General features: G+C 40.7%; 1 protein-coding gene across 4 annotated transcripts; it reads right to left on the bottom strand.

Moving 5' to 3' along the window:
- Positions 1-609: 609 nt before the first annotated feature.
- On the bottom strand, positions 610-25,867 carry UBXN2A (UBX domain protein 2A). 4 transcript variants are annotated; one of them, XM_021529788.4, is made up of 8 exons: positions 25,671-25,867; positions 20,610-20,865; positions 14,843-14,896; positions 13,285-13,420; positions 11,386-11,495; positions 9,680-9,820; positions 4,827-4,991; positions 610-2,001 (listed from the first exon to the last, which is right to left on the bottom strand). In XM_021529788.4, exons 3-8 carry the CDS (start codon positions 14,881-14,883, stop codon positions 1,713-1,715), a joined length of 882 nt encoding a protein of 293 aa, XP_021385463.2. In that variant the 5' UTR covers positions 14,884-14,896; positions 20,610-20,865; positions 25,671-25,867; the 3' UTR covers positions 610-1,712. The 4 variants fall into 4 exon arrangements, with proteins under 4 accessions (XP_021385463.2, XP_085432392.1, XP_021385461.2 ...); XM_085576266.1 differs by lacking the exon at positions 20,610-20,865 and having other exon boundaries at positions 25,671-25,851; XM_021529786.4 differs by lacking the exons at positions 20,610-20,865; positions 25,671-25,867 and adding an exon at positions 18,532-18,593.
- Between the last annotated feature and the right edge of the window lie 71 nt (positions 25,868-25,938).

A 25,938-nucleotide genomic window follows, 5' to 3' on the forward strand; every position in this document is an offset into this window, starting at 1 on the left:
GATATAACAACTGAGCTCACAATCAACCACATGTGCTTTTCTAATACTAGGTTTTATATTAAGACAAATTTGGAAGCACTGATTAATTAAATTCCCTTTTCAGGAAGCTCTGCGTATTGAAGGTTGGAGCTGTGTCTGTAGGGTGGTCTGTCTTTTCAATTTTACTAATATATTTGTCTGCACATATATTTTTGTTTTTTTCATATAGGAATCAGTGCAAGAGCAAAGAAAATTTAATTGTACTACTTGCTACATAAACCTGAATGGCACAGTAGTACAGGAAGTTTATAGCACTGGAAAGCATTTAAAGGCATAGTTTCCAGAGATTTGCTTTCCGAGGACACAATAGATATTTGCCCAGTTGACTTTCATTTCAAACACACCATGAGAGATGCTGAAGCAAACCAGTTTTATAACCCTGGGAATGAAGGAGAGTACATCCCTAGACTGAAGTCTCACTACTTTTTCGAATACAAGTTGCTCAAATGAAGTAATTTTCTATTTAAAACAAAACCAGGAAAACCCAAACCCAACTTTTACTTAACCATACAAAAGAAGTACCACCCCAACACCCATCCTTTGGCAGAGGTAGCACAGAGGAGTCAGGACTCATTGAAGATCCTGGGATATGTATTACCTGGAGATTTTAGTTCCATTCACAAACCCACATGTTTAGTAAACACAGTACAAAATATTAAGTCTTTCTGTTGTTTTCTCTTTTAGCAAAACATGGAATAATTGGCTACAAATGTTATGCCTCAAGTGAACAGCAAAATAAAAGATTTGGATGGAAATGGGGCAAAGTGGAGAGAAAAATGTCAATTTTCAAGTAAGGATTTTCAACATCTTTGAAACTTGACCACATGCAATTACTGTCTCCATCAGCTGGGCAGTTCAGGACAGAGGCAGATAAACAGTACAAAAACAACTGTGTCCCTCCTGCTTGGTAATAGCCAAAAAAGCTGAAGTTTCTGTGTGACAAAGCTACAAGTGGGTCCCTATGCTATTGAGCTAGGTAGTTTAACGTCACCTGATCTGCAAGACACCCGTAGCAGCCCAAAAGAAGCAGAAACCACTTCAACCATTGATCAGAACAATTCCTTCAGAGCTTACTTTGAGGCACTTCATATGCAGTATGCACCAAACTATCTCATTTGTATCTTCTCACACATGCACCCACCACCATGTGAAGACTTGACAGAACATTATTACACTGTAGATCTTGTGATAAAAGTTACATCCTGAAGATTTTCAAGGCAGAGTTCAAATGTGAGCTTGCCTGCAGTATTGGTTGTCAAAGAGTTACTGTGAGAAGAATGCAAACTGCAGCAGTTTACACGAGAATGTAAGTGAAATGCTTCACTTTAGTCCAAAGTGCAAAAATAAATACTATTTTTCCTTAAAAGGTGCTATCAGTAGTTAAGTCTCAGAGAACTGTTCCACCTAGACCCACTTATTAAATACTAAGAAGCTTTTTACCTAAGGAAATTCTAAGGATAATATGCTGTACAGTTACCTCTGCTACATAATACAGCCAGGCTTTGAACACCCAATTTAGCTGAAAATACCTCTGTTATAGCAGATGACAGCACAGCACCCATTCTGCTCTCTAAGAGCACAGTGCATGAGGATGTGAGGGCATCCACATATTGCTGGTTACATTTTTGGTTTTGCCTAGTTCACCCTGCAGATAATTTTTGGTCAGTTAAAAGCTAATTTGATCTTGTACTATTGATAGCATTTTTTTGCTCATTCTTGAGTTGTCCATTAGGTGTAGCAGCACTTTTGTAGTCATTGTCAGGTGCTTTTATCACTAAGAGTCTGAAAGGTTCAGTTGTTTTCCGAAGTCTCTGAACAACAACGGCATTTTCCAACTTTGCTTCCTCAAGTGTGAGTGTCTCGTCCTGCAGCTCCCGAAAAGGCAGGGAGGTCGTCAGTGTGAAGGGAACACTTCCCTCAGATCCTTGATACTTTGTTATGAAGTCTCTGACGTGGCTGATTCTGAGAAGAGAGTAAGAAAAACTCCGCATTAGAGTTTTGGCACTGCAATCCCCACACACGTGCATAACACAGCCACCATGGGACAGGAATGAAATACCACTGCATGGAGTGCATGATAGCACAGAACTGGAGCAATACAGATGAGGTGGAGTCCTGAAATGCCCGATCCACTTGGGAGGCAAGGACCAAGGTCTGCATGCTCTGAGTAGTTCCAAGGGGACAAGCATGGGTATCTTATTCTGAGCACTCAAATGCACCACTGTGGCTCCGATGTAGTTAGACAAACCTACCATTTCCTAACCAGCTGGTGGAGCTCTTACCTGAGGGTTCTGTAGCCAAAAGCTAGAATAAATGCCTCCAGTGTGTGGTTCGTGTAGCGGAACCACAATAAAAATAAAGAAAAAGGGGTTGCAAAAACTATTTGTACAGCTGATACATGGACTAAGTATAGTCCCATCCTCCCAAAGCAGGGGAATGGTGAATTCACTACAGATTCAATCCGCTTGTGAAGAGCCTTGCAACAACTGAGCAAGACAGAAGTTTTGCTGTGGAAGAATCAGGATCGACTAATTTAATTGTCGATCATTTTAATTAAAAGGAAGATGAGAAGATACATCTGTATGAATAAAATTAACATAGTGTCAATGTCCATTCTCTGGTCCTGAGGCCAACTGGCAGACCGGCTGCTGGCAAATTCCTAAATTCATCCTTCCTCCCCGCCACGCACAGGGTCTTCCATGAGATTGACTGTCTCCTGGGAATGGTCCAGGACCTGAGCTAACAGCTGAACCATGGATGGCTAGGTATTGACTGAGGAGTGCTGGCTGGCTTGGGGCAATGCCATCCTAACAGTTTAGCAGCACAGATGCCCAATAGTTTCCATGCCTTAGCCACATTCACCAGGACAGACACAGCCAACAAAATAAAAACTAATTCCTGTGCATGCAGATCTCAATATAGAGACACTGCTTGGTCTTATAAGTCATGAGCCTGAAAAACCTCAAGCAGGACTAAATTTTTGATTGGACATTTACAGGTGTCTACATGCATTGTATCAAATTTCATTGGGTTCCAAGAGCAACTCAAGCAATTAGCCACAAGCTCTCTGTTTCAGGGTGAACAAGTTCCTTTCCAGGTTCCATAATTTATGCTCCAGGGTCACACAAACATAGTAAGTGCTGAAGAGGGGACACAACTCAATCCAGGACACAGCTCTGTGTGCTATTCCTACAGCTCTGCTCTCCTAGTTGCTGCACTCTCATGTCTCAATTCCCCATAGTGCAACACTACAATGCTTCCTGTGCTTCTGCTCCCATCTTTCACCAGTAATCAACGCATATCTAAGCCAGCAGTTACTGTGGCACCTACACAATCTAACTGCAAAAAGCTAAAAGTCATCAATTTACCCAGACACTGGGTAATATGCTACATATGTGCTAAAGCTAATAATCTATACCTTAGTTAACAAATAACTGACTGTCTTGTGCACTGAAAGGAGTGCTGTGTATGCAATCATCACTCCTAAGGATATGTGCTCTAAAAGGATTTCCCTCTGGTTCTTATAAGGTTATACGCAAGTACTGTGTACACAGCACAAACGTGCTGGTCTTGTGGTGAGAGGCTATGTTATGATAGAATATTTATTGCACAGTACTTCAAAAAGTATTACAACAGTAAAGCTGTTTTTCTGCTTATCTAGGATGTTTTTTTCCTCTCAAAAGCACTCAGCAGCTGTTCAAATGGCTATTTAGTATGAAGACAAAAAGCTTCTAAATATACTTAAATGTGTAGGATCTTGAATCACTGAAATATTAAGCCCTTCAATTAAGTATTTATAATTAAAATAGCCATTTACCCTTCAGCAGTACATCACAACAGTGTTTCAGTATGTATCTCAGGCTACTAACAGTAATAAATTAGTACAAGTCAAAGAAAACACTACAGTCATTAACCTTCAACAGCTCAGCTTTCCTTCTGACCAGGCACAGACATGCACAGTTTATCTTGACAGCAGCCTGGGTTGTATTAAACCTGTGATACCTTTAAATTGTTTCACAGAGAAGCACAGGCAACATATCCTTTCCACATGACATGACCGTACAGTACTGCAGTAATTTCTCAAATTTGGATCTGAGAAAGGTCTCTAAAGACAGCAGCTCTACAATTTAATGGTAAGGTGTTAATCTCACTTTCTCAAAACTCCTGCATACATGCACTGTGCTGACACCTTCTGACATTATCCTCATTTTTAAGCCTCTTTGGGAACCATAAATTTTATTAATTAAGAATTAAACACACTGCGTGTATTCTATTCTGTCCATGTTGACAAGCAGGGGATGAACCTCCCTGCCCAGTGCACCAACTCCAGCCCTCCCAAGAGGTTTCTCTGGCTTAACTCTTTTCCCAGCTCTCACATGTGGTGCTGCCTATGCCCAATGACCAGCAGGCTTTTTACTAAGCCATTTGCTCCTGATGTAGTTGGTTAATGAGAGATCCATCATGTTAAAAGCTATTTCTTCTAGTAACAAGCAATATGTACACCTTAACTTTCACTAATCTGCACCAACCTCCTACAATTTCCTCAGATTTTCCTTTACACTCAGTTATGAACTCACTTCTAACAGTTCATATTTCTCTTATGCTCTCTTATCAGCTAAAAGATTTCTCAAGATTTCAGAGGTTTTCCAAATACAACTGAAGAGCAGCCCAATGCTAAGTGAACTGAGGAGATAGATTAGGCATAAAAGTTAAAGACTTAAATATATAAGCATTAAGACTAATAGTTCAGATGCAAATATATATGACAATGGTTAAATAAATCTTACCTGTGAGAAACATTGAATTTCTGAATTATCCTTTCCCCATCAGCTAACCAGATCTGGACATTGGTGATAGGCTCCAAATCATTCAAGGGTACTAAAGGCAGGTGTCTTTTGTCATCAGGTCCTGGATGATCATCCCTCACTTTAGAGATTATCTTTGGAGTAGCACTTGAAAGAAAAGCCACATGAGGTTATGACTTCTGTGTTCACATGCAAACTCAAACTTCCCCCAGACCTCTGCTTCTGAAGACTTCTGCCCCATAGCAGAAGTGCACTGATGACTTTTTATTTTAACAAATACAGAAACACTAACAAAAATATCAGCTTTTTTCTTTCTTCCTTATTTTTTTTTCCTACACATATGCCATTATTTTTCCTTAAAGACTAAAACATGCTAAAGAATTTCAGTTTGCTTGTGTTTAACATTTTTATAAAATGGAAAGGAACTTTAAATGCCAGAGGATTAAATATGAATATACAAGATAAAAAACTGTCTGAAGCTTCTTCATGCATTTTTGTACTCTAATCACACAGGTGAGACTTTTAAGGTGGTTGAGTATTGAATTTGCGTACTCAAAATTAATTTTCAGCGTAATGTGATTACAGTAATTCAATTTAACTGAATGTTGTTAGCCTTGATTTAGACTTCAGCATCATCCATCTCAGCTTAGAAGAATTACTCATCTATCAGAAAAACTTGACTTAATGTGAAAAATCCAGACTGATGTACACAGCAGTTGGGTTTTGTTTTCCTAAGGCATTTTCAGCAGTTGACAGAACCATAGGGGCAAAGATTCATAAAATGACTTGACAGAATACATGGACCTCAGTCCAAGTGAATGGTCTTAAAATACAAACAATAAAAAAAACTGCTGGCAAATTTTTTTATGCTGAAGAAATGCCTAGAGCTTAGTGCTTCTTTCATGACTAAGCTTGTTCAGCATGCACAGTTTAAGTAAGTCCTCACTGGGCCTGATCCAATGGGCACATTCTCAGCTCCTGTGAGTATAACCAGATGTTTGCTTGTAGAACAATAGCAGAGATTTAAGGAGTTACCATTTCTCTTCTGAGCTCAGCTGTGGTCACAGACTACATGAACACTACATGGCAGTTTGCAGAAAAGCTCTTTGCACAGAAAATTGGCGAGTTACAGTTTCTTGAGAGAGAAGTGGGTAACTGATAGCCACAGAGTAACAGTCTTAACTATACTGCACACCTGCTCTGCAGTCAAAACTCATTTTTATGTTCTTGTACCTGTATTAGTTTATTCATAAGGCAAAAAAGTCACAGCTAATTTATTATTAGCTAATGACTTAATATGTTCAGGCTAATAATGCTGGAGTCACATTCGCAAGTTTAGTCAGAGGTATTTCAGAAACTTTTACTGCCCATTTAAGTGCTGCCCTAACTTCTAGGGTATCAGCCAGCAGAGGCACTTTTTTGTATCTTCCACAGAAACTCAGCATTAAGAGATGTACCCTGTGACTGGAGACAGATAAGAGGTACAGAACTGTTTTGCATTGCACAGAAATCAGCTGGGGCACAAGGACTTGGCACCAACAAATTACAAGAGTCACATCTGTAAAATATTCTGGTATTACTAGTACAAGTGGTGTACTAGCACCCACCTGCCTCACTAGCACAAACAACTTCTGTTCATACTTGACCTCAATACAAAATAAAACTTAATTGCGCTCCAGGTCAGGAATAAAAGCTTGAGTACCAGGAGGATAATGTTAAATAGTTTTGCAAGCAGAGAAAAAAAAATTAAATTTCAAGTCATACTTCAGTCCAGCAATGCCCAGCTCTTACTGTCTCCCTGTTTAGTTGCTGGTTCAGATACTGCTGATTCAGAACTCACTCGGGCTACCTCCAGGACAGCAGAGGCTGCAGAAGTGCTCAACCGTAGTGTCTGGCTCAGGCTGGGCTACATCAGTCACAGCTGTAGCTCAGACAACTGCCTTGCATGAACACAGATTTTGGTGTCATTCCCAAATCAGCTTCTCTCATAGTCACATCTCCATATGTAGCAGGCACTGGAGGTGATTCTTTCGATAGCAAGTGTGTGTGAGACTGAAGCCAGCACATTAAGTGAAGCTCTAAGAGAAAGTCAGAACATCCATATCACCAAGATTTAAAGCCCTTCTATATGTAAAAAACTTTTCTCTTGCAGAACTGACAGATAAAGCCATCTAGTGGTGGGAGCTTTGACTAAAGCCAAAACCCAAGAGTCTAAGTCTTATTAGCCTGAGATTGAAGCATTGTTACTCCTTTTAAGCCTTATTCCTTTTATAAAATTATCAACAGAAGATGTAAACTAGAGATCGAACAGATGTAAGAGCACCCTGCCAGTTTTGTGGCAAGAAAAGGCCCAGCAGTCAGGTATCATGCCTTACCCTGACTGATAGTTAGGCAGCTTGACACACAATGCTTTAGCCTAATGAGGTTACAGAGCAAGCTCGCTTTGCTACAAGTCAATAGTTTAATTAACATGTTTCTGAGGCTGTCTCAAAGATGCATAGATTAGCTCAATAGAAAAGTGGGGATGGAAATCTAATCAATTTCAAACTATGAAAGTCAGCTGGACAGTGATAGATAAAGTATACTTATTAGTTACACAGGTTCATAAGCTACATTGGAAAATTTTGATACATCTTATTTCTCCTATAGAACAAAAAGGCAGAGGATCAAGTTTATCTGAGCTGTATCAACGTGTATGTTATTTCTAGAGCCTCCAACAAAAGTTTTGAGAACTAGTCAATAGACCAATTCTTAATGGTTCATCCATTACAAAATCCCTTCACCTGGGAACACTGACAAAATATACAGCATTAATTTTATAAGTTTATTTGTTAAGCAGATGCTTAGCTAGGCTATAAGCTAAAGTAAACTCTTCAGTCATTTGTCTCTCACATTTCTGACTAATCATACAAATGCAACTGTAGAAAAGGAGTTCTATAGCTTAAAACTTGTTCCAGGTCTCAGCCAGCTCTGTTGCTGCCCCACAAAGCTTTTCTGCTGCAAGTGTGGTGTATTCATGCAATGGACATTTATAATGCAGAAAGTGATCACTACTTGATGGAGTAGGAACACGTATGGCTCATGTTTCCAACATCAGCACTAATATTTACTTGTTTTTAAGGAAAAGGCTTTGACAGCACAGCACAGAATAGACAAGCAAGAGTAGGAAAGAAATAAAAAATGCTGAGCAAGTTGTAGAATGTCTCAGTGTACAAGACCAGTCAACTGAAATTCACAGATTAGCATGTTTCTGAAACCTAACTTGCCTACTGGGAAGCAAGATCATTACTTGCTGTAGGCATGGCAGAGCACAAGTGACTGAAAAACCTAGCAATTAGCACTGGTTAGCAGCAGAAAGTCAGCACACTGAAGATCTTTTTGTTTTGTTATAAACAGCTCTACTTGTAGATAAAATAAGGTTAAGTTCTTGACCCCCACTTGCTCAGGATTTCCATGCCATCAAAAGCAAGTCTTGCAGCAACTCACCTATCTCTCAAGGGAAGGTTTTCCCCATTGCACCTACTCAAGCATGGAGCAACTGAATGGACTGTACTACAGAAACAGATGAAACTCATAAAACAGATAATTGTTTCTCTGAGTCAGCCTGGAACCACTCACCCTTTATCTTTATCAATCTTTTGCTCTGCACATTATCTTATTCCCCTGCCTCAGCTGCTCCTGCTCAGGTCAGGCTTTCCCTCAGCACAAGCTCTGGGCCTTTGCAGCCAAACCCTTCCTACTTAATTGAAACAAGCTGTTCATCTAAGGCTGCACCTGAGCTTAGAAACCCCAGGCTGCAGGTCACTCAGCAATGCCACCCGGTCACTGAACATGTCCTGGTCTCTAGGCTGAAGCCTGCATTTATAGGTACACAAGTCTTGCATGACAGGGATATGTCAAACAGATAATGTGGCTGGAGTAAGCAAAAGTCACAGGGATCAAATAAATGAACTCATGGCGTTTCGCCCTAAAACAGCCTTCCAAAATACAATAGTTGTTTGGTTGTAAATCAAGTTCAGTTTTAGCATTGGCATGAGTGGCTGACACGCTCCAACTACAAAAAAGACATGGATCACTGCAGAATGCTAAAATGCCTTACTGCAATACATAATTACTGAACAATTTTAAGAGAATGCAGAATAATCTCTTACCTCTTTAGTTCTCTTTATGGGATTGTCATACTCCCCCCGCCAACCCTTCTCAAACTATTATTAATATAGCTTAAAAAGAGCTTCTTTTCTCTAAAATCACAGAATGGAAGAGTGACAGCATTCCAGCTGGAAACAATTCTGCTAATATTGAGACCTTGAACAAAGAAAGCCAAAAGCTTCCTGCCTGTATCAACACAGCAACACATCCAATGGATTGTGGGAGCCAATTATCCCCCAGGTTTCATGGAGAGACACCAAGATGCCTGCAGGATGGAGCACTCATACTGTCAGCAGATGCTAGAGGAGAGCAGCTTGTTCAGCCTGTGGCAGAGATAGTGGTGGTTGTGGGGCATCTAAAAGCAGCCTTCCAGGATCTGCAGGAGGGGGTGATGCTCGTTATGGTGGAAATTCCAATGAGAGGCATTCAGATTGGATATACAGAAAAAAATCCTTCCCATAAGAACAGTCCAGCACTCAAGAAGGCTGCACAGCCACTGCTCTTATGGGATTTCATGACCAAATTGGATAAAACCCTGAGTAACCTCATCTGTTCCCACAGATGACCCCACTTTGAGCAGGAGCTTAGATTAGAAAACTCGAGAGACCACTTGCCACCTGAATTTTGGTCCTTCACCATAGGTATAGTTCCCTTCAGCTACTAATAGATCACATCAGCCTACTCACCTTCCTAATCTGTAACCATGTCCAGAAAAGGGATGAAACATTGGCTTTTTCGATGACAGATACACCTTATCCTTTTTATCTTCCACTTTCACTTCTACCTCCTCCTTATCAAAAACCTTTTGCAGCTCAAAAGGCAATTCCCTTAAGAAAAAAAAAAAAACAAAAGGTCAAAAAAAAAATACTATCCTGTTTTCAGTATACAAAATAGACCAATGATTTGGCATTTCAAGGATGCTGCTTTTAAAAAATAATTTCACAAGTATTTACTGAGAGTTAGGTTAAGTGCATAGCATACAAATAACTTCCTGAATAACAAATAACAAGTTCCTGAACAGCAAATTAACTAGAAAATATATAATTAAAAAAAACCCTATGATGCAAGTTGTTGAATGATGTTCAAATTTACTCAGCAGTTACCACTCTAAACACATAATGTGTAGGAAGTTCAGTGTTGCCATACACTGCTGCAAAAGGTTTAATTATTTTATCTCCATGGGGAAAAAAAAAAAAAAGGCTTTTAAAGAGGAAGAACTGAGTTTAGACACAATGTATTTAATGACAAACACAGATCTCAGCTTCTAAAAATTATATAATCACTAACAGCTCCACTCTTTAGTGCAGTAACATCACCCTGGTAATGCTTTAATTGCATGAAGCAAAATACAACAATGTCTTTGTCTCTGAGCTCTGAGGCAGACAGTACAATTTTGGGTGGTGGGGCTCAGCTGGCACAGGGGCTGTACTAAATGCTTCTCCACCATCAATGATTATGCAGAAACCATCTCATAATTAGCATCTTCACAGGCAAACAGTGGAATAAAAGTGGCAAACTTTTGATGAATGCACACAGAGCTTTAAACAGTGCAGTTAATTGCTCTTACAACTAACACAGGTGACAGACATACAAGAGAAATAGTGTAAAGTTAGTATTTTTGGTGGCCTAGCAAAATATGGAAAAGAAGAACATAATGACTTAGTAATTTCACATGCTTGATAAGGAGGTATTAAATTACATTATCCATAAAATTATATTCTCCTCTCGATTTGTATGGGGTGAAGAAACAGACTACAAATTAAAGGCTCAAAATAACACTGGTTAGTATGGTCAAACTCCTTTTTAAAGCAACAACTGCAAACAGTAGAAGAAATCAGGACAGCATGTAAACTTTTAACACAGGGAAACATGAAAGATGGCTATTAACACAGGAATTTATGTAAGATTGTTATATATACACAACAGCAAGTTTGCACTTGGAAAAATGTCAGAAATTTAAGACTGATCAGAGTTGCTTGATGCTACATAGAACATCTGTGCCCATTTAAGGCTTTTCATCAACAAAAAGAAAACAAAGACCATAAAACCAGAAATGGTCAACCTCTTGTGCACCGAGTTCATTAGTCAAAATACCATTTGATCTGTAGCTCTTATTGGGCACTGATTTATTCTTTATTTCACTGTGCACCTGCTGTGCCCCCTGCCAACGCTGGCTTTTATCTATTCATCAGGAACTGTACAACTACTGCCACTGAGAGCTGTGTTAAACCTGTTGATGTTCCAACAGCCATTAGCACTGCAGGAACGAGACTGGCAGGGCCTGTGCTCCTACAGGGACACTGCAGTGCAGCAAAGCCACGTAAAAAATTTAGAGCATAAGCTAAGTGCTACCCAAAGCACATTAACTCAGGCTGGTTAAGAACTCGCTTACCCCTTTTTAATGGACTCCAAGAACTGCTGGTTTGCAACATCAGCATAGCCCCGAAGTTCACCGTCATTTACCGTAAACCCATTTTTCCAAAGTTTAATGATTACATCAACCTACAGAGTAAAAACAGTTCTCATTATAACACTGATGAAAAAGAAGCTTGGTATACCCACATACCCTGTGATTATAAATCATCCACTTCATAGGCTAAAAATACTGAGAGCAGGCTCACTGTAATCTGCCTTGGCCCCATGCCAACAGGCACAGCAACTGCAAGAGGTAAGTGACATTTCTAAGTATCTTGTGTCAATCAGGGTTATAAACAAACCTTCCCCCAATCATTTAGGCTTCCTAAATCAAGAACACTCCTTCAATTCAGCAGAGGAAAAAAAAAAAAAGAGCTGGACTATCCCAGCCAGCTGCAACTCTTCAAGAGCTAATTTGAGAGCATACATGCCTGGTGTTGGAACACCAAGTGCCAGAATAGTCCAGCTGGGGATTTATTAGGGTAAAGCCTTGTTCCAATCATTCAGGAGGATTTTCTCAAAGTAAAGGCATTTAGATGATGCATGCAGAAGCCTTTCACTCAGGAAATTAAGCAAGTATCAGAAAATTTACTTTCAGACAGTCATACACTTATGTTACCCTGGAACTCCTGGACGTATTCAAAACCTTGGTGGTTAGGGGAATGCAAAAACAAATTCTCAGTAATTCCTTAACGTTGCCAAAAATCATCTACTACTCCAACTTATAGCCATTGCAATATTTACTGAAATCTCTCCAACTGTAAGATGGATATTTGAGATTGCATTTTCATATTAATGCACCATGCCATTCAAGAAAGCATTTGGTTATCAAGGTCTGATCCCTGCAATAACACCGACTTGACAGATACTTGGCCACAGATGAGGCCACAAATGCAGAATTCACCTCAGCTGAAAATTAGTTTGAATGAGGCTTGATAGTACCTGACAAGTTTGGGCTTGGTTTTTTTTCAGTTTTACTTGTTAGGTGATTGCTACATAAATAAACAGCAAGTGCAAACTGCTGAATAGAATTCCTTGTCTCTCCATTGGGTGATCTGTCAAAAGAAGTAAACAGCACTGAGCAAGATTAGATTCCATCAAAAACTCTTGTGCCTCATGACACCAATGCATATGGAAAGAGTTCTAATTTTGGGAAGGCTCCCCTACAGTGAGCCAGAATGCAAATTTAATATGGACTAATTATTCCACACCAACTTCGCATTTAAGCATTGACATAACTAATGCCATGGAACACTATTTCAGGACTGCAATTTAAGATATTGCTCTTGACATTTCATTTCTTCCAGGGTCAATTAAGGATCTATGAACATAATTTCTAGCAATGCCCACTCCAAATTTCTTCTTGTCATCTTTGTTCTACATGGCCTTTTCTCCCTCCCCTTACCAGTCACAGAAAAACACGAAAAGGACAAAATCACTGAGATACAAACCCACACTGAACATCCCACTACAACCATAATTATATGAATAAGACCAAATGAAAAATATTTGGGCTATGCCTCTGCATAAAAAGGCTGCAGCTCCTTAAATAACTTCTTATGTAACAGTACTTGTCATTCCTTGAACTCCTGCTCACCTCACTCTCCTTCCTAATAAAGCAGAAGCACATTAGCCAGTGCCAGCATCAGTTCTAGAATGACTCTAAACCGACCATAGAGCAGTGAGAGCCAAAAGTCCAGCAGTAAAGGCCTGGCTGACTGGGAGATGGGAGGCTGTTCCTATACCTTTCTGAATTCTGTGTGCATTTTTTTACTGATGCACTGGAAAAGACTGCTGGACTTCTGGTATCTGTTTTCCAGAATAGTCCTGGAGTGCTGTTACAACAAACATGACTATTTTTTTCTTCACTACCTACCTGGTTCTTGACTGTAGTTGGGGGCACACACATAGCAGCAACCTTCTGAGCTTCTTCAAAAAGGTTATCTACAAAGTAGTCACAGTTTTGTTCTGTACCATTCAAAATCTGATCATCAGTTCCTGATTTACACACCCTGCAAAAAAAAGATAGAAGCAAAAATGACTCCTCAGAGGACATATTAGACGACAAGTAGATACCTCAAAATCTCAGTACCAATAAGTATAGAAGGCACACTCCCCTGCACCCAGCTTACTCAGTTTACTGAGTACAAAGCATCAGGTCAACTTGACATTGTGCCTTTTCTATAAACTTCTTACCAGTCTCTAACTGCTACAGTTTGCACTTCAAAAGCACAAGCTAAAGAACCATCATGAGAAAAGATGAACTAATCTATGCAAAGCTTCTAAACTTGGTATCAGAGCCAGGAATGCAAGTTAAATTATTCATACTTCTAGCCATCATACACCTAGCTGCACATCAATGAAAGGCTTTCCTTAAAGCAGTTCTGTGATACAAGCTTGGGTTCCTTTGCTGTAAGTTTTAAAAAAATCAAGAAAATTGCCCTAAGATTTACTCATCAACCCCAACTTGAATCTCTCCATTCCTAGCACCATCCCAGAACCACCATTATCATTTTGAAAAGTGCATTAGGGAAACTCAAGTAACTCAACACCACTGGAGCACACTGAAGAAATACAATGGAAGCCTTCAACACTGTGGAGACTACCAGGGTATTAAAAAAGATGCATCAACCACATCTTTTTATAGAACACTGTATATGTGACAGCTGTTTGTTAGATTTTCATCAATCAAAATGCAGAAATATGCAACCTGAATGATTATCTCAGTATAGGTTCTTTGCATAGGAAGAAGATTATGCAGCTTTTCGTAAACATTGCAGGAGTTATTCCTACGGGAGATTCAGAAAAGTCTATTTTAAGCAATTCAGAAAATAAAAATCCCAGTTCTTCAAAAGTTACCCAATTTTACCTAAAACTCTGTGTTGAATTCAAGAGCAGCAATACCTACTGGAATGCTAATTAGATATATTTGCATAAAATGGAATTGTTTGCAGTGCACCTGTGCAACACTAAGAATCCCTGGAGATTAACATCTTAAACAAAAGAAAAGCTCAATAACTTTAAAGAACAAATTTCAAAAGTATTCTGTCTGCATTTTAGTTTTCTAATAGAACAAAAGAAACTTGAAGCATTAATGTAGGTATTCATTATGCTTTACCTCAGAAACAGAACTGGAAAGCAAACACCTCCACATCAGATGCAGAGCTGCACAGTGAGTTAGCAATTTGAAAGGCTGCCTTGCTATTTTAAATTAAAATATTTACACAGCTTCTTGCATCTAGGAAACACTTCAAGTATATTAAAAATCTTTCAGCAAAACAACAGGATTTTTTTTTAACTTTCATTATATGTAGAACAGATGAATACAGTAAAAGTACTGTATTTTAGAATTTAACATGAAGTTGAAAAGTAATGATAGGACACACAAACAGCAGTGGGAAAGGAAGACAAAAATGGGGAGAACTAGCACCTACCATTCTTTCTTTACAGTTTTGATATTGTCCATGTCTTTCATTCTGGTGCTTCCCCTAATTACAAAAAGAAAATGGTTTAAAACCAAAACAAACAAAATGCTTATCACACTTTGCCTCTTTTTGTAGCTGAAGCACTCTTTATATTTTTTCCTGTGTTGATAATACATTTAACCAGAAACCTCAAACTTGCACCCCACCAAGTCTCCAGATGGTTCTTTGTTTTCCTGCAGTTTCTAATTTAATGACACATGAACCACACATCTGTTCCAGACATTCAGGAACAAGGTTACTTTTTCATAAATGTACAAAATAAATTTCACAATAATAAAACAGTGTGATGTGAAAATACATGCCCATACCTCTGTGAAGGGAGGAAGAAAAATCACATTCCTGAGTAGCATGGCTTAAACTTCCCTGATTTTACAGTATTATGAGATGGTTGCAGAAAAACTGCACTGCCACTGCAGGCATTTGAGTGACCTCCACCTTAACTGTACATTACTTAAAAGGGGCAAGATTCGTCAGGCTAGCCTTCCTACCTTACCTCAAGACATTGTTGCAGTGGAACTCAGAAACTCTGAATTATCATTTCTGGCCTACTGTCAGCTGGCATGAAAATCCTGGATTTGTAAGTACTAAATATGATACAGGATTAGTCTACTGAGTCAAAAGAAATGAAGAATCCCACACTGATCTCATTACAGTCACTTTTGAATGCTCTGAAGAAAGTCACAGAAAGTCGCAAAAAAGCCAGAAACTCCCAAAAACACCCTTAAAAAATAAAATCACTCTAAAATTGGAAAAACCCACAGGAAACCAGAAATTTTTGGTTGCAACTGTACTCAGAGAGTTATCCCTGACAACCAATGGTTACACAGATGATGGTCTGCTCCTTGCAGGTTCAGGACTAAGTTATGACATTGTGTAGTGGCATCAAACTAAGCAGTGACAGCCATCACACTCCTGAACAAAGCAGTATGCACAACACCACTAATATGAATTTTACATGATTTTTAGATCTAATTTATCAAGATGTGGAGTTTAGGGGAAAACAACATCCACTGCAGCACAAATAAAAAAAAAAAAAACCTCAAAAAACCAAAAACAAACCCACCACATGCAGTACTAATTCATGCTTCTTGGTACTTGAACACTGGTATTCTTTCAACTTGAAAGTTAAAATCCATGTGGGATACATGCTGTAGAAAAACAAGTCTCCAAAAAACCCCTACAACAGTCAACCTTACATTTAACTGGTGCTGTTACGCATTAAGTCAAAACATATTTTGCACACCTCTGACATGTCACACAAGATGAGGTATAGTCTTTTTTCCCCACAAATGTTTTGCCAGAGCCCCACATCTATCAGGCAAGCCTGTGCTGGTACATGATGATGTTATATGCATATCTGTTTGTTGCTCTTAAACTCTGTATTGCATATGGGAAAAAAAGAACTCTCAGTATCAAGTGAGCAGAGTGAAACTGGAATGCTTAAAAAGTGTAATTTTTTTCAAAATTCTCTCAAATTCAGTTTTAACACTCTGACATGTAGGGGTTTTTTTTGTGTTTAGCCCAAAGTAATTCTTTGTGGTTTCTGTTAATGTGCTTATCTTCTAATCTTTCACTCCAGTATGCTACTCCCCAAAGCAACAAGAGCCACCTCCTGCCATCTGCTTTTGTTGATCCTCTGTGACTTGTCATCAGAGCTGTTAAAAAGAAACAGACACAATGAAGCAGCTCTTCAAATTAGCTCTTTGGCTACATTAGGCTGGCCTCAAATGTGTATGAATAGTATTCAAAACTGGTCAGCTGTGAAAGCTGCTGTTCCTTCTAAAGTACAACAGCAATTACACTTAGAAGAAATGTTTGTGTTAATCTCTCTCTACGTGAAGAATCATCCTGTACAGCATATTGATGTTTATTAAGGCCAAAAGCTGTTAGAACATAGCCATCAGAACGCACTGCAAGCACTTTAGCTCAGCATGTCAACCCAGCCAGCACAAACCACCTCCTCCCACCAACTTCTGACAGACATCCCTAGCTGCTGTTTAAAATGTTAAGAATTTTGGTACGTAATTTTTGCGTCAGTGGCAAAAAGCACCTCAGAACTGAACTACCACCTCCAGAACCTAAATTTAAAACATGGGAAGAAGCTGCAAATGCCAGCAGCCCACCACAGCTACATCTATTAATTTGGGTTAGGATACTCGTGGCCATTCCCACACAGCCCCAGGGGTTTCCAGCCTCATCAAGATGGGCCACTGACCCAGCATGGCCTTTCACAGCCAGGGGTTCCAAACAGGCAGCCCTCAATAGGCATATTTTTTTCTAGCAAATAATTTTATGGTCAATACTTTTGAGCTCACACTTCCAGTTATTTTAACACAAGAGAAGCAAAACAGAAACTATCTGTGAGGTTTTCCTTGCTGTGAAAGGCAGACATGCAGTCCCCTCCCTTAAAGCCTGCTAACCCTTTACTAACTTTGGCAGAACAAACTCTCCAGTTGAGAGCTGCTCACAGCACAGCACAGAAATTACAGCTGAAAATTGCACTGTACTGTGCCACAGAGAGATGGGAGGCTACAGAGAAATGGCAAGTACAAATTAATAGCAAGATGAGCATCAAACCTAATGGCCTGAACGTGACTGATGTGCTCAGGTACAAACCACAGCATTCATGCTTCCTCTCCAGCTGGCTAAAGGAGCTGTGCACTCAGAAAGAAACCTGTCCACAACCTTGATGTCCAGGTGTTAGAAAGATAAATTACTTGGCTGTAGAATTGTCTTATTAAGGTTTAGGATTTGACGTGCTTCAATGATCACAGACCTAAAGGGAAGGAGGCTAAACAAAGCTCGGGAAGATGGATATACCACTGATGGTGGACACAAAGAACGCACAATTTACAGGCCACAAGGACATTGGGCAGAACTTCCAGAACGATAAGGACAAAACTAATAAAGCCAGCTCAGCAACTGTGCTGAAATCACTTCTAAGTAAGTAAATGGTAATTTCGGGAGGGCAAATCATGACAAGCAACTTTTAGATCACCAACTCAAGAAAACCATCTACCTAAAAGAAGACCAAGCACGCAGACTACTTAACATGAGAAGGAAACAATTTAACCAATAAAGTCAGAATACTCACTAATAAGAGAGCTATGCAAACTTGTAGCCAGTGAGCATTAAAGTCTATGTTTGCTAACATGTATAAAGAGTGAGAAGTTTTGACAGCCGTGCTGGCTTTGTGGATTTACCACGCAGCCCTTCTTTCGGCTCAGAACCGCAATGAATCAAGTACCTTGGCTCTGTGTGTGGATTAGCCTCATGCACAGCAAGTCAAAGAACCTATTTCGGGACAACCCCGCGGCTGCGACACCTGAGCTCACCCGCACCCCGAGAGCCAGGCCGGGCACACGCTCCGCGCCTCCCGCCGCTGCCCAGCCCGCCCGCCAGGAGGTATTTTTAGACGATGAGGCAATACCCCGGTACCGACGCGGAGGCAGATCGCCAGGGAGCCCCGGGAAGGGCCAGGCCGGGCCCCCCGAGGGTCGCTCCTGCTGAAGAACGCGGCCGATTCGGAGCAGGGCGGAGGCAGCGGGGAGGCTCAGCCCGCCCGCCCGCAGGAGCCGAGGGAGCACCGGCTCCGCGAAACGCGCCGCCTGCCCAGCCTGTGCCCGCAGCGAACTCACCGCCCGTCCCGCAGCGCCCAGCCCGGGACCGCCCGCCGCGGAACTCCTCGGTGTCCCGCCTTGAGCGGCGCAGGCGCGGCGGCGCCGGGCGGGGCGGGCAGAGCTCCGCCCCGGCGCTGCGGGCAGAGCTCCGCCCCGGCGCTGCGGGGGAGCCGAGGGGTCTCCGTAAGGATCCCTGCCGCTGTGCCGGGGGAAGTGCGGCTTCCCCGGGGATTGCCCTGTCCTCTCCTCCGGGAAGAGGCGAGGGCTGGGGTGTTTGCGGCTCGCCGCGACCCGCCTTTACGAGCCGGAACCCCCGCGTCGCTGCGGCGGTGTCTGGGCAGGAGCTGGCGCAACGCAGCAGAGATAAACATCCCTGTCCGGCCTGAGACTGCGAAGTCTCAGGAACTGAGTCCCGACTGCGGAACAAAGGCCGCGGTCTGAGCGTCCGTCTGTCAAGCCGCGGCACCTACAACAGCAGGGAATGGTGCCCGTGTTTGGCCCCGGCGGAGCAGCGCACGCTGAGCCCTTTGGCGAGCGGGAGCGGCTCATCGTGCGGCGGGCGCCAGTTACGGGCCAGCGCTGACACCGTCACAAGGAGCTCAGCCGCGGCCTCGCACCGAGGACAAAAGAGCGGCGCGCTGTCTGGGAATCAAACGGGAAAATGGGATGGGATCCTCGGGGAGGGAAGGACTGAGCCGAGTTCTCTGCGCTCTGTTGAGCCTTGGAGAAGCCGCTCTCTGCGGGACGAGGAGGTCCCGTGGTGGTGCCAGGAGCTATGCAAGCATCCAAGGCCAATACCGCGGGGAAGCTGCCAGCCCCTAGAAACACCCACCGAGCACAGTGAACGCACCCCTTGCACCTGCGGGCTGTTTAACAAGGGTTGGGTCGTCCCCCCCCCCCCCCATCAATAATTAGCGATGCACTGTAAAACATTAAGAATTAACCTAAAGTGAACAGCCACAACTATCTAATTCATACTAATTAATGGGAAATCCACTGTGAATTTACAAGTGCGATCAAATGTAATTCTAAAAGCAGAGGTAATACTTCATTGAGTGTCGTCTTCACGTGGGACACGTTTCTGCAATCCCTTAATCACAACAATTAAAATCACATTGTTCGGAAATATTAAAATAAGATGCTTAGTCTCAAAGTTCAGTGATGGGTGAGTAACAGAAGTAAAATCTGACACTTGACAGCTATAATTTATTTCTCTTTATAATGCACGTCACAATGCACTGATCCTTTTGATGGCAGTTTGGATTGTTACATTTTAACTGCATGAGATCTAATTAGAGCTCCTGCTTATGAATCTTCAGGGAAGGTAGAAATTTGTCTTTTGTTTCCGTTAAAATACATGGAGTCTTATATTTCAAAACACGGACTGCAGAGATTCTATTCTCCCTGGTTTTGTTTAATGTTTAAAATAGTTTGACATTTTAGAAGATACTTCTTTGTTACAAGGGTTACTGATTCCATTAAACTGGTTTTAGAAATTTAGAACTTAAACCACAGATACCATGACTGTAGAAAAGTCAAGGAATTTACAAAACCCTAAGCTAAAACATCAGAAAGTTGTTTTGCAGTGCTGGACTGTTTTAAATTTTCTCTCACTATTTGAAGTGCACTATCTCCATTTCATTAAACACACAAGTTCATTAATATGCTTAACCCTTTCCTGGGGGCCCTTTCAGCAACAATTTGACAGACCCAAAGGTAAGCATAGAAGGAGGTGAGGTGTCATTGATTTAGATTAGGTCTATTACTGGAAATCAGAGTACAGCTGGAGACATGCTGACCTACTACAGTAAGACTCAATGTCCTAGTGAATTTGGTTTCTTAAAAGCTCTTCTAAGTAGTGCTGTCCTCCCTTAGGAGTCAAACTGTTGACAAAGCACAGGAGTAACAAAAATCTTAAGAAAGAACTGCAATTCTTATATAATGTAAAAAATATTTTCTTTAAAGCTGGAAATTTTCAAGTTAGAATGTTGTTACAATCAAGACATCACTAAAATCCTTTTATACTCTGTGCATTTAATACAGCTGATTCTCTGGCAGTACACTAGATGAACAGAAGCAAATGGTCCTTTTCTTACCGTGTGGTGAATAGAAGCAAACAGCCCAGACTGTGTCTGCTGAAAAACCTCTAGCAGGGTATTCATGAGATGAATACAACCATCTCCTGCCCCTTTGTCAGGAGAGATCAGATGCAGTGGCGTGGAAGATAGTGACAACCCCCAGACTTGTTTTATAATGTAGGAGTGAATCTCAGTGTTGAAAAAGTAAAGCAGGGTTTTAGCTGTCACCGACAGACCTGTCAAGGTCACAGAAGAACCAGCACACACAGGGCATCTAAAAACAAGCAGAAAATTAATTTTGAAGGGATATTTTTAAACCTTATATTTAACAAGGTTAGCCTATGCCAGAGGATACTGTCAGCTACCTATAATTAAACATCAGCCGTATTGATTGACCTTAACTTGAGAGACAAGCTGTTGCCTGAAGCCTTTTCGAAGTGTGTGCACACAGAGTAGGAACACACTGTGAGGAACTGGGACTGCAAAATAAATAGGAGAACAGGGTCTGGTTATCCTGCAAATGGCAATTCCACTGACTAAAAGACAGCACATTCCTCTGCATAGGATGAATGGTCCTTGAAGGAATGTTAAACCTTCTAGGCTGCCACACAGAGGGGAGTAGCTTAAGGAACCAATGTTTCTAGGAAGTCAGCTATGCACTGGAAAAGCAAGTCAATGTTTTGTGAGTGAATCAGCATTAATGACAATCGTGCATTGAAAGAAGTATCCACACATTGCTGGACTCTTGGACTGTAAGTACACAAGAAAATTGAATATAGCTTCAATTTTAAAATAAGTGTGAAATGCATAAGCCCATGAAAAATTCAAGGCAGACTGAGCAACTGTTTGTACCAGATAACACACATTTGGAAATAATGTATTGTGAATTCTCAAAGACACTTTTAAGTGAAACTAAAATGATGACATGGTAGTGTATTTTATGAGCTTGTTCTTGGACCTGTAACAAAAAAAACCACACTTCGAAACCTAAGATTGCGTGTGAGCACTAGAGAGATTTATGAACCAATAATGTTTTTGATGGACTTGCCATGTGATCCTAATCAAGCCATTATACATTTGTCTGGTGCTGAAGCTTATCTACACACGTGTTCATAAATGCTTATTTTTATTGTGAGCATTTTAGGACAGAGTCTGGTTTTTACTACAAAGCTATACATCACCCAGCATAGTAACAGGCTGGTGGTGCTACTTTCATATGATTAATGATCATAAGCATCAAAGTGAGATGATTTGCCACTTTTGTCCAAGATGGAAGTAATTTACAGCCTGAATGATAGTGAAAAACAGACCCTGCAGATGCCTGGCTACAATACCATCAGCCTATGAGTTTCACACAATTATTATTATTAGAAAAACTATCTGCTGTGACCTTAGCTCAACAGGAAAAACATTATGGAAGCTAGTGGCCAGATGTGATGGCAAGATGATTTTGAAATATTACGAGGGAAGTTTTACCACTCCTTTTTAATGTTATCTGAGAAACCTACTCTCTGATTCCTCTTCAAGTTGCACTGATATTATCTAGTGTGGAAAACAGTCTTCAGATAGGTGCACTGATAATGGCACTGGACATTGAGTGTTTAATTTGAAATCATAACTATTACCCACTCTTAAATGACAATGGTAGTCTTCAAATAATGAGCCTTCTATAATAACATAGCAAACTGCCTGCAATGTGGAGTGATTGCATCATGTTCTCTGTTCCAGTTCAAGGTAGTACCAATCCTGATTCCTGGACACTGCTTATTTGAAGTTTCCAAACTGGTATCCCATGGGCCTATCTTCATAATGGACAGTTCTCAAAGGAGTAACCACACAATCTTAATTTCCTAACATGCCCCTCAGGAAAAAGCTTAGGATGCGTGTACAAAAGCAAGATCTCTTGTGAATCTTTTTTTATTTCAAGATTCAACTGAAACCAGGAGGAGTTGACAGCATGATTGAGAGGCACACATATGAGCTTATAAATAGAGGCCTGAAAAGATGATTTGATTTCCATTCTTTGGAATGTTACTGCTATTCAGAGATATTGCAAAGTAATCTCTGGTAAATTGCCTATGATTGAAGCAAATGGTAATTCACTGAATAGAGCCCTCTGGTCCTTACAAGAAAGAAACTCTCTGCAAAAGTTCTGAATAAGGGATGAAGGACTTTTTCTTTTGTTCTAATTCTTGATTTCCTGGTAAAATAGGGACATGTGATAACAAAATCATCCATCTCCAAATATTTCTTGTGTCATTAAGTATCATTCATGTAGCAACAAGGTTTTCCATCCTGGGTAATTTTTTAACGTCTTTTTACATCATGATGTCCCGATATGGCTTCATTCCCCATCTCTTTTGCTCAAGTCATTTTTCATATTTTACCAATTTCCCAGTAGTGTACCTGTCTTGGCAGATGGTGTGGTTTCTTCTTAATACATTTTTCAGATACCTTAATCTTTTTTCTGAACAACTGGAGTTAAAAGGACATTGAACACTGCTGTAAGCTTCAGCATTCATTATAAACTGGTTTTATTTGAAATATGGTCCTTCCCAATGGCATTTATTTGTAGAAGCATTTAGACATCTTGAAACTGGATGAGCTCTACAATTTTTTTTTAAAGTAATACATAGTGGAATGTGGCTTCAGTCCTTCTCCCCCTATTTTTTTCATTGTCTTTCACCACCAAGAGTTCTTACTTTTTTTCCCCCCCAGTCATCTCCTGCATGTAAAGTGCTGCAGGGAATCTAAATAGGCTTCTAATGCTGTTCTGTCTTCATATGACACCATATGAACCAACAACAGATAGAGAAAATGGGAACAAGTAAATTATTGGATTAGTGAAATTATTCTAAATCCCTTTCTACAGTAATTCATCTTTCATTGTAAAACCACATTTAAGTCTCTAAGTATGTGTGATATAAAATATTAATCCTATGTTAACATGTTCTCTGCATTTAAAAAAAATCCAATCAAAGCTACCAAGCAAACCTTGTAACTTATGACTGATTTATTTATATTGTCAGTACTAAAAATGGTGATGAGGCTGACATGGAAGCTATAATGCCATAAGCTATTTGAGTCAAAATAACCAGCCACACCTTCTAAGAGGAACAAGACAACTAAGAAACCTGCAAACAAAACCATCTGCAAAAAACAACACAGGGAGTTAACATCCAAAATGAAGCATGTCTTTCCATGTTTCCTATCATGCTAACACAATGAGAATGAAGCACTACAGATGTTCAAAGCAGAGATCAGGGATTTTTAACTACATCAATCTCTCCACAGTAGTCCCTCTGGCATCATAAAGAGTGCTCTCTGTGTATGGCTCACAGGAACGAGATCAGAACACATAAAAAAAAAAATTTAAAAAAAGGACACAACTGTGGTATAAATATCTAGCAAATATAGAATAAATAGCTTTTGAGTTGGAGAATTTCTGTTATTTCAAGCAGATCTGGAGAGGCACCCAGGAAAATAATTTTGCTTGCATATTGACTGAGTTTATTTTACTTTTTAAAAGTCATCAGTGTTCATGAGAGGAAGAGTGCTGGTTTGAATCAGGCATGTTGCAAGCAGATGTTATGCAAGCTTCCCCAGACAGCCCTGCCAATGACTGCAATCCTGAGTTATGACATTCACTGTAACTGCTGCAGCCTGGGCCCTTTTTTGAGCCACTCATCTGTTGGGTTTCCCAAAATGGGGATATTTTTTGTGATGAGTACAAAAACTTGAAGATCAACATTTGTTTCCAGACCAGTAGAATTTGAAAACCATATCTGAGTTTCATGGCCTATCAGTACTACAGCACAGAAATTTTAAAGTACATTATTTGTCATTATATATATGATGTGATACTGTTACTTAACATATGTCTTGGTATTTGGTAAGGGGCAGTCTCTTGTAGTTTCCTTCTATTCCTACTTTTGAAGGCTAAAAAGATGTGATTTCCAAATACCATTCATAAAACCCCTTGTAGATTTTTAATTAAAATACTCCTTTCATCTACAAGTGTATGAAATTACTACGTCCTTTCATAACCTTTAAACAAATAAATTTAGAAACAAAGGATATCAAACCTATCAAAACCAATCTCATGGAGCAGAACTACTCTACTTTTGAAAGACACTGGTGATTCTGGGGCAGGAGATGAAGCACTGTTGCTAACGTAGATTACAAGCTCTAAATAGAGAATGTCAGATGAGACAGTCAGTTCCCACTCTGAAATGCACTGTATTTTGGAGTATCTCATAAAACTAAACAATTGCTGCTAGTCACAGTATTTTTTGTTTTTGCTTGGATATTTAAAAAGCTGTTTTTCTTATTATATAGCCTGATGTCATTGTTGCATGTTTTCTAAGTACACATTCTACCATACTTTTACAGACTGTAATCTTGCAGAGGAAGATGTGGGAGTATGCAGGTAAAACAGAATAATAGTTTTTAAAATTTATTGTTCTTTACTAGATTATTATCGCACTTTCCATCTTTAAACAGTAAAAATACTTTGATAAAGCTTGCTTGAACTTAACAGTCAGAAGCACGTGCTCAGTAATTTCATGATACTATTTTTTTTGGTTAAAGAAGTAAGAAGCACTGAAATGACTTGCCCAGCAGTGCCAAACCAGTCAGTGTGAAAATTAAAAGGTTGAGACTTTGTCACCTACAGCTGTATGCTTGTGTTCCTCAGCTGTATTTCCTTCACAAAGCTTTTGGTTTCCAGGCTTATGTGCACGTACTGTCGTAAGTTCTGTACAGGGCAACAAGTGGTGAGAGAATGATTCTTACATCGACAAGAAGGGACTGGGTTCATGAACAGGGTTATAGTTTGTGAGTAATTTGAAAAGCATTTAGGCAGCCGGTGTAGAGTAATGCGTTGTATTCTTCGCCCCTCTGAAGCATCTGCGATAAGGAGGGAGGTGGGGAGCAATGAGCTTTCCAAGGACCGAGCAGGGAACAGGAAACGCAGGTTGAGGCAAAACACGGGGGACGCTGCCGGTGACGGGCGCGATGGGAGAAGGGCGCACTCCCGACAGCCTGGCATCAAGGTGATTTCTTAAAAATGAGGCTCACCAGAGTGTGAAAAGACTTTTCCACAGGGAATTATGGAGATCTCGTCCTCGGCAGATCTGTTCGCCCAAGCTGTCGGTCACCTCCTGTCAAGAGCCTGCCGGGGCGAGCAGAGCAGGCGGCTCCAGCCCCCCAGGCCGGGCGGCGGAGCCCCGCGCCGGCTGCCGGGGCTGCCCTTCTCCCGTCAGCCGCTCCCCCTGCCCTTGACCTCCCCGGCCCTCGGCTCAGCCCTCAGTGGGCGGCGGCGGCGGCGGCGGCTCCCCCGCCCCAC

This window comes from Lonchura striata, chromosome 3 (genome assembly GCF_050655825.1).
Source record: "Lonchura striata isolate lonStrDom1 chromosome 3, ASM5065582v1, whole genome shotgun sequence".
NCBI lineage: Eukaryota > Metazoa > Chordata > Aves > Passeriformes > Estrildidae > Lonchura > Lonchura striata.